This window comes from Hyperoodon ampullatus (assembly GCF_949752795.1).
Source record: "Hyperoodon ampullatus genome assembly, chromosome: 16".
In the NCBI taxonomy this organism is placed as follows: Eukaryota; Metazoa; Chordata; class Mammalia; order Artiodactyla; family Ziphiidae; genus Hyperoodon; species Hyperoodon ampullatus.
Window position 1 is genome coordinate 28891337 of NC_136929.1, and position 10054 is coordinate 28901390.

General features: G+C 42.2%; 1 protein-coding gene across 1 annotated transcript; it reads left to right on the plus strand.

Moving 5' to 3' along the window:
- Positions 1-2529: 2529 nt before the first annotated feature.
- LOC307064895 (cytochrome c oxidase assembly protein COX11, mitochondrial-like) lies at positions 2530-9003 on the plus strand (the record flags this gene model as incomplete). The annotated part of the gene is made up of 2 exons (XM_079721615.1): positions 2530-3036; positions 8656-9003. 2 exons carry the CDS (start codon positions 2530-2532, stop codon positions 9001-9003), a joined length of 855 nt encoding a protein of 284 aa, XP_079577741.1.
- Positions 9004-10054: the final 1051 nt, after the last annotated feature.

Sequence of the window (10054 nt, forward strand, 5' to 3'; positions counted from 1 at the left end):
AACATGCAAAATTGCAACATGATTTTCTAATCTTATTAAAACCTGAGGCATAAAGAAGCCTAATCTAATTCTAAGTCCATATACATAGAAATGTTGAATTCTACAAGTATATTTGGTCCGATTTTCATATTCAGATTCTGATCTGCTATCAATAAAGACTGCAACCTGAACAAAGGTTTTCTTATCTTATTCTAATCAATCACACAGGATTTGGTGCTCAACTTTTTTCTCCTCTATGCTGGTCATATACACAGTGCATTTCTAGCTGTATCATCTGTCATTGCTTGTCATAGAGGAGATGTATCCTTGGTAAGTATATTTGAAGAAGAGTCCCCCAATTTATTCTGATATGCCCTCTGTCCACTGATAATCTGAAAAATATCATTGTGCATTTGTTGGTGCACAGCTCAGGTCACACTGCAGACATATATTATTTTACCCCATGCTCATTAGTACTAAGTATCATTTTATCTCTTTGTTTTTATATCTACACAATCCATGTCAATAATGTTACTAGTTTGCAGAGCTGACCTGAGAAGGGAAGAAAGGGCAAATATTCATCTCGATGTCTGCTTTGACAAGACTTGAAATGGGTGGGAGGAAGAACACACTTCTACCTCCCATGCAGAAATAAGAGAGGCCAGCCTTTGAGACAACAAGAGGTCATTCCACAAGCATCAGTGGACAGAGGGCACATTTAAACAAGCACATCAAAACAGCCATCAAAGAGACATTTACCCCCCTTGCTGACAATCACCAAACTCAGTGACAGTTCGTTCTGTTGGATCTGCACTGTTCATGTGAAAGGCATTGAAGAAAAGAAAGCATTGAGCAGTAAGGCCAGTGAAATTGAGTTCAGGGAGAGTATGGAGCTGTTTCCAAATATTTCTGCTATGTGTAGGGAGATGAAAAAGCACTAACGGGCTCCTCACAGAACACATTCCCGTTCTCCTGGCATAATCTGGAGATCCAATGGGGTCCTAACCAACCAGGTTCTTCTGGTCCAAACAGTCCTTGATATTCTCTACCTTTATTCTCCAAAGATGATGAGAAACTGACCAGCAGTGAGGCACCATCTTGGCTCTCACCTCCAAATCAGTCATTTCTTTCTCTGACTATCAGCCACAAGGCTCACTCACAAATCATCTGGTTGAAATGCACACTTTTAAGGTGCTCTGACTCCTACAGAAATTCAGTCAGTCTCTAGATCCAAGTTGACCTCTTTTTCAATCTCCCCCTTTTTCAATCTCTTGAATTTAAAATTAATGCAGCATCAGTGTTTACTGCATGATTGAAGATTCCAAACTCTGAAATGTAATAGTGTGTAAAATGTTAGCAGGGCAAAAGATCAAGGACGTGTATAAGACAATTTGACACAAGCACAGGCCAAGTCAAAAGGCCACGTCACAAAATACATTGCAACTAGGAAGGGTATGAAAGAGCAGCAGGGCCATGCTTTATAAATACATTAGCAGTGTGGGCAAAGTATAGAATCCTTAATTATTGTGGTGGGAAGGGAAATAGAACAAGAGACAGCAGCAAAATGATGGAGTTATTAAGCATTGTCACCATCGTAAGGTATATATCAAATGCCTGGAAGGTATTAGTTTAACTTCAGTTTTGAAAAAAAAAAAAGACTCCAATAATCAGAAGGCTAGTTTTTACTATACTTGAAAGAAAAAGAAAAGTCAGCCTGATTAGAAAGTAATTTATCAACTGCTTACTGGACATTTCTAAATGTCTCAGTCACTGAAACTCTACATACACACACAAAAAAAATCATCACATTTCCATCAAAAATTATTCTTCTCCTGGAATCTGGAACAAAATGGTGGTGGCAGGAACATCCTGAGGTCACCTCCTCCCACGGACACACCAAATTACAACTGCTTACAGAACAGCTATATTTGAGAGTGACTTGAAGACTAGCAGAAAGGATTTTCCATAACAAAAGATATAAAGGGGGCTTCCCTGGTGGCGCAGTGGTTGAGAGTCCGCCTGCCGATGCAGGGGACACAGGTTCGTGCCCCGGTCCGGGAAGATCCCACATTCCGCGGAGCGGCTGGGCCCGTGAGCCATGGTCGCTGAGCCTGCGCGTCCGGAGCCTGTGCTCCGCAACGGGAGAGGCCACAACAGTGAGAGGTCCGTGAACCACCCCCTAAAAAACAAAACAAAACAAAACAAAAGATATAAAGAAGGAACAACAAAAGGGGCATCTAGTCTGGACCCCCGCCCCCAGCAAGGTGACCCAAAAGTGGGAGGAAAATCACAACTGCAGAGTTCTCCTAAAGGAGCCAGGAATCTGATTCCCACATCGAGCTCCCCAGCCTGAGGGTGCTGCACAGGGAAGACAAGCCCACAAAATGTCTGGCTTTGAAAACCCGAAGGGTTTATATCCAATTAAAAAATGGGCAGAGGACCTGAATATACGTTTTCCAAAGAAGACATACAGATGACCAACAGACGCATGAAAAGATGCTCCAATATCAATAAGCCTCAGGGAAATGCAAATCAAAAACACAATGAGGGATGGGAGGGCTCTGGGGTATGGGATGGGCGCGCGTGGCTTTGTGCGGGTGGCCCTGGAACCACCCTGGAAACCCGACCAGGGCTGCGGAGAGGGTAGAGTCTTGTCTCAAGTCAGGGAGGAGCGGGACAGGGGGTGCTGAGAGGGAGCTGAGACGGCTCGGCACATGGAGGCGCCCGAGCTTGGCGGTGCAGCCGCCGCGGCGGCCGAAGAGCACGAACCCCTTCACGCGCGTACAGGAGGAGGATTGGCGGCGGCGGAACAAGACCGTCCTCACGTATGTGGCCGCGGCGGCCGTGGGCATGCAGGGGGTGTCCTACGCCGCCGTGCCCCTTTACAGGCTCTACTGCCAGACTACTGGACTTGGAGGATCGGCAGTAGCAGGTCATGCATCAGACCAGATTGAAAACATGGTACCTGTTAAGGATTGCATCATTAAAGTCACCTTTAATGCAGATGTGCATGCAAGTCTCCAGTGGAACTTTAGACCTCAGCAAACAGAAATATATGTAAGTGATTAAAGCAGTTTTTAAAAGATTGCTTTTTTCAATGTAAAAATCCTTTCTTTTACCACTTACTGTTTCACAATTTAGGAAACATTCATCTAAACTTAATTTCAAAATACTGACAGGAAAAAAAAAAAAAAAGAAAGAAAAAACACAATGAGGGCTCCCCTGGTGGCACAGTGGTTGAGAGTCCGCCTGCCGATGAAGGGGACACGGGTTCGTGCCCCGGTCCAGGAAGATCCCACATGCCCCGAAGCAGCTGGGCCCGTGAGCCATGGCCGCTGAGCCTGCGCGTCCGGAGCCTGTGCTCCGCATTGGGAGAGGCCACAACAGTGAGAGGCCCGTGTACCGCAAAAAAAAAAAACAAAAAAACCCAATGAGATATCACCTCACACCTGTCAGATGGCCATCATCAAAAGACAACAAAAGCATTGGTGAGGATGTAAAGAAAGGGGACCCCCTCTTGCACTGTTGGTGGGATAGTAAATTGGTGCAGCCAATATGGAAAACAGTATAAAGGTTCCTCAAAAAATTAAAACTAGAACTATTATACAATCCAGAAATTCCACACCTGGGTAAATACCTGAAGAAAACAAAAATGCTAATTCAAAAAGATATATGAACCCATATGTTCATTGCAGCATTATTTGCAATAGCCAAGATATGGGAGCAGCCTAAGTGTCCAAGGATAGATTAATGGATAAAGAAGATATGGTAAATATATGCAAAGGAATATTACTCAGTCTTTAAAAAGAATGAAATCTTGCCAACAACATGGATGGATTTAGAAATTATTATGCTAAGTGAAATAAGTCAGACAGAGAAAGACAATTACAGTATGATTTCACTTATACGTGGAATCTAAAAACCAAAACAAACAAAACAGAAACAGGGTTGGAGATACAGAGAACAAACTGGTGGTTGCCAGAGGAGAAGCGGGTGGGGAAATGAACAAAATAGGTGAAGGGGATTAAGAGGTAAAAACTTTCATTCATACAATAAATAAGTCATGGAGATGTAATGTACAGGATAGGGGATAGTGTCGACAATATTGTAATAGTAACTGTATGGTGACAGATGGTTTCTAACTTATTGTGGAGATCATTTTGTAATGTATAGAAATATGGAACCACTATGTTGTACACCTGAAACCAACATCACAGGTCAACTAAATGGCACTAAAAAAATTATGCCTCTTCCAAAATTTTGCTGTCACTGCCAATGGCACTACCATTTATTTTCCCAAATCTTCAAGCCTTGAAACTTTTAAGTTATCTTTGACTCACCTCCCTCCCATCTTTAATGCTTATCGTCACCAACTTTGTTTTATTTCCTTCAAAGCATCTCTTGATCTATTCCTTTCTCTGCATTCACTGCTTTCTTTTGATCTTTGAACTCACAATTTAATTCTTCCATTGTCTGTACTTGCCTCTCAGGGTCCACTCATTTTATACACCACATTTATTGTGGCCGTTCTTTTCCAAAACTACAAAAGTTCCCTCCTTTCTATCTCATCAATTCTTCACCCACCAGCATGGTTCAACACAAGATATGAAATGTTATGTGACATGATTTGCACCCTCGCAGAATTTACAATCCTCTTTCCCATCAAAGGCCTGCTATTTTTTTCAAGGACCCGAGCAGACACAAATGCTGAATATGAGCTGTGCTTTGACCCAGACTCAGGGAACCTGTGCTTTAGCTCCTGGTTCTAGCATCTAAGGTCTGATTATCATTACGTGCTTGGACACCTTTGAGTTCTGGTATTGAAAGTAATAGGAGAGGGCTTCCCTGGTGGCACAGTGGTTGAGAGTCCGCCTGCTGATGCAGGGGACACAGGTTCGTGCCCCGGTCCAGGAAGATCCCACATGCCGCAGAGCGGCTGGGCCGGTGAGCCATGGCCGCTGAACCTGTGCGTCCGGAGCCTGTGCTCCGCAACGGGAGAGGCCACAACAGTGAGAGGCCCGCGTGCAGAAAAAAAAAAAAAAATAGAAAGCAATAGGAGAGAACAGGCAGAAAATCCAGTAGCAGCACTGATACTCCAAGGAGAAGTGAGCTTGAGCCATTGAGCATGCTCTTCTTACAGAATAAATAACATTGGCTTATATAACCAAAAGTCCACGTTCTCAGTGGCTTAACTCAACAAAGGTTTATTTCTCTCTCATGCCACAGTCCAACATAAGTCAGTGAGGCAGGGTGAGGAGTGGAGAGAGAGAAGCAGTGAATAATAGGGGGACCCAGGCTTCCAGACTCCTTTATTCTTAAAGTACCTTTACTTCAAAGTGACTTCTGGGGCTTCCCTTGTGGCGCAGTGGTTAAGAATCTGCCTGCCAATGCAGGGGACATGGGTTTGAGCCCTGGTTCAGGAAGATTCCACACACCTCAGAGCAGCTAAGTCCGTGCGCCACAACTACTGAGCACGCGTGCCACAACTACTGAAGCCCGAGCACCTAGAGCCCGTGCTCCACAACAAGAGATGCCACCGCAATGAGAAGCCTGCGCACCGCAATGAAGAGTAGCCCCCGCTCGCCGCAACTAGAGAAAGCCTGTGCACAGCAACGAAGACCCAATGCAGCCAAAAATAAACAAATAAATAAAAAAATTTATTTAAAAAAATTTTTTTAAAATAAAGTGACTTCTGAGGATGCAGCAGTACAGAAAGAAGAGATAAGGGTCATGCGTAGAGCTTTTTATGAGTCAGGCAGGGAAGTGATAGGCTTCACTTTACCCATATTCCATTAGGCAGAACTTGGTCAAATGGCCCCAGAGTAACTGCTAAGGATCTGGGAAATGTAGTTCAGCTATGTGCCTGGGAAAGAGAGGAAAAACATAGATATTGAAGATGTGTAATTTCTACCCATCATCCAAGAGTCCATTCATTAAGGGCTGCCTAGAACGTAGATTTGCTGTCAAATCCATATTAACTTGTTCCCTCTTAAATCAATAATTCCTGTCAGGGACCAATCCTTTGAACCATTTTTATTGATTGTATTTGATCACATGTGTTACATTAGTCCATCTTCTGGATTTTGCAACCCGTTTGGTTTTAACTACTTTAGCTTTAGATCAATAAGATGCAATGACCAGCAGGTTCTCATCCTGCCTCACACTGTAGAATACTAGACCCAGACACCGGTGGCTGATTCCCACTTCTCAAAAGGATAACAGTGATCTTAATTAGTCCAACATTTATACTATAATTACCCACATATAGAGTTTAATAGAACAAACTTCTCAATGAATGAGACCTGGGTTCAAATCCTGCAGGGCTTTGTTACTATGTGACCTCACTGGAGTATTAACCTCCCTAAGCCTCAGTTTCCTTATCTGTAAAATGGAGATAATAACATCTACTTTCAGAGTTGTTGTGAGGACTAACTAAATGAAGTATTTGTTAGACACTTAGCACAAAATTGTCACATTAGTCAGTTGAATGAGGAGGTCATCTGGGCATTGTCAAATTGGTGACAAATTCTTAATAACACCAAGGAAAGAATCAGTAATATTATTCTAGACAGTAGCAACAGGCTGATGGGGGAGATGTATGGAAATTAGGTAACAATCTAGAAAGACTCTGTTACAAATCACATATCTGAATCTGCTCTGTTGAGAAGATAAAAATAATTGCTTTCATGGAACAAATAAGTATATAGCACAATGTTAGGTACTATAGATACCGTGATGGCTTTGTAACATGTCAGTGTGGCTGGGCTGAATTACATTTTCCAGAATTCCATTTCTTGTGTCTTTCTGATTAGACCACGGGAAGATTCCGGGAGATGTGGAGAGCAGAGGGAAGCAGCTGCCCATTTGTAGCTCACACCCATTGTTGCTGATCTGCTGAGATATCCCAGGGGCATAGAGCAGTAGCTGGACTGCCTTTCCCTATCCTCCTGCGGCTTCTTTAACACCTGAGCCAGTGACTCCTGGGCCAGGTGCGTGTGTTTAGCTCCCTGATGAAGTGCCTTGGCTTCTGCAGGATACCCTTGTCAGCAAGGCCAGTGGCAAAAAAAAAAAAAAAAATGGATACAGGTTTTAGTCCATCCCCATGGGGTTCCAGGTCATGTTTGTGGGTTCCAGCCAACACTTGATCTCCCCACTCCACATCCATCTTCCCCTCCTGACCACCACCCTGGGGACACTAAGTGCCAGATGCAAATACTATATATATATATTATATCTATATAATATATATGTAATTCTGTGCTTAAACCCTGACTGATACAGGTATGATGATTTTTTAAAAGTCAGACAAGTACATAGCAAGAGGTTATTTTAGATAGGGTAGTCAGGTAAGTCTCTTTGAGGAGGTACCATTTGATCAGAAACCTGAATGAGGTAGCAAATGAGTCCTGAGAATATCTAAAGGGAAATTATTCCAGCGTAGGGAATATCCAGGGCCCAGGGCCTTTGCACTTGCTAACTCTCTCCAGGCCCTGGGAAGAGTTAGATGAAATAGGAAATCTGCACAGGGGTTTGGACTATGTGGTATTGGTAGAAGTGATAAGAAGTGTGTAGATTCAATACATATTTTAAAGGTGAAGCTGATGGGAATTGTTGATGAAATGGATGTGAGTGTGAAGAAAAAGAAAAATCAAGAATGAGTCTTGATGTTTTCCATTGAGGAAACATATGCTAAGCCTAGGAGGATCTAAAAATAGGGCATTCACTATCCTCAAGGAAACAGTCTGTTCCTTCTGCACAGAAACCATACTCAGTATCTCCTCCTTCTTCAAACACTCTTCCCAACTTCTCATTTGAGTAACTGTGAGTCTCCCACCTTCACTCAGTTGTGTGCTCCACAGCAGCAGGGATTAGCCTTCTTCATCTTTTTTTTTTTTGCCCCAGTCCACTTAGTGCAGTGATTTGTGGAGAATAGGGTTTATTTAAATTTCTTTGTTTGTGTTGATTTTTCTTGAAAAAGATTTGAAATATGCAATCAGTCATAAGCTTCCCTAATTCCTTCAAATCACATCACAATGTGGCTTTAAGGGTTTCTTTATTAGAAAGCCAAGATGTGGATTTTTTTGCATGTGCTGATTTTTTTTTTTTGGCAAATTTCAGTAATTTCATTATTTCAATAACATACCAGGAATCAAAGATTACAGAAGAGGAAATCCTTTTATTCCTGCCATTTACTTCACAAAAGAATTAGAATGTCCTTTAACAAAGAACATTTATATATTAGACAGATTTTAAGCAACTAAATTCTAATCGAGCCAACCAAAGTCAATTCAATATCTTACACATGTTGAATATTAATTAACACAGTTAATTAAAGCAATTTAAAATCTCCCCTTTCCTGATTCCATTAGCATTGGCTTTTTCAACTAATAAAGAACCTTTCTTAAGTATTATGAATTGCCATGGAGATCACAAATTGCAGGGGCATTTATGAAAGAGAAATAATTTATTCATTCATTACTAAAATTCACTGACCATAAATTTGTCACTGAAATAAAACTGTGGCATTTATGCCCAGATGCACTCATAAATAACTAAATAATTAAACCCATAGCCTCAGAACAAAAGCCGCACAATGGGCACAATGAAACTCAAAGAAGTATCTCACAGGACAAAAATAGGACAAAAATTATGCTAATCTGCATGTGACCCTGTCAGAGATTGTACGCCAGCAGTTTACAGAAATTCTACTTCACTTTCCATAACTTACTTCCTACTCACTGTCCCTTAAGAGTGACAAAGTATTTGGAGCATCCCAAGGCAGATATTGTCCCTGTCAACACTGTATGGGTCGTGGCAATGAGGACTGTGGTCTTCCAGCTCCCAAAGCACATCTTCTCCCAACATCTCATTTTACCAGCATGGCCTAAGCCTCCTCCACTGGGCATGAAGCCAGGGGAATGGAAGAGGGAGAGAGGAGAGCCAGCATTTACTGAGCATCTAGTATTCAGTAACAACTGCCCAACACCTGTTCCAAATACATTCACCTGTGTAGCCCCACGATAATTGTCTCCTCCATTTTCAAACAACAAAAGTGATAGTGAAGGTTTAATTAGATTGCCCTGGCCACCCAGGACAAGATGTTTTGTACCCAACTCTTTCTGACTCTGAAGCCTATATTTTGCCACCTGAACTGGCTACAAGGATAGCTCTTCATGTCTGTGATGTGTACCCATGCTCTGAGGCATCGTACACAGTCAGCCCTAGTGAGGTCTGCAGCTCTGCATTGGGTCCACCCTGGATTGACCAGCCGGCTCCGATGACAGCAGCAACCTTTTGCATCAAGCTATGTTCCTCAGCAATTTCTTCTTGTCTTTGGAGAGCAAATCAATGTATTGAAAGCAGCCCAGAGACTTCTGACAAATCGGAAGCATGTTGACTAGAGGATATTACACACACACATACTGTGTTCTTTAATGTTGTACAAAAATATGGGGAAAGGGCAACCAAAATCAGTGGAGGAGCCCTTGGATGATGAGTTACATGTGAGAAGAGTGAGTAAATCTCAAAGTAAATAGCAATTTCTGCCCCTTCCTACTCTACTAGCTTTTTACAAAAATAACTGGGCTTGGGTGCATAGAACTTCAATTTCTTAATCTTGCTTTCCCAGTTACTTGCTGAGTTACTTTGCCCAAGACTTTTACCTCACAGAGCCTCTGTTTCCTCTTTTGCAAAATGGTGTCTATAGTCAACTTTGAACAGTTGCTAGAGGCTCAAAAGAGATTGTGTGTATCTGAAAAGAAGTCAACAGGGTAAACGTAGCCCACGTATATGTTTCATTTGAACAGCAGAGCAGTTTTCTTTACATGTGACTTTGAACTTGAGGGTAATGCATCTCCCAGTTGGCCACAGTCCCCACCACACCCTACTGTCTTATACCAGGCAGCGCCACACATTGACGCTATCTGCCTGGCCCCTGAGGCATTTAAGTTTGCATTTTATATGTTTGTATGTCTTCTGTGAACTCTCAGAAATTATATGAATATTGTAAATATTACGTGTTTCTTTGAAGACAAGAAATCATACCTCAATACCTTCATGATGTGATAATATACAA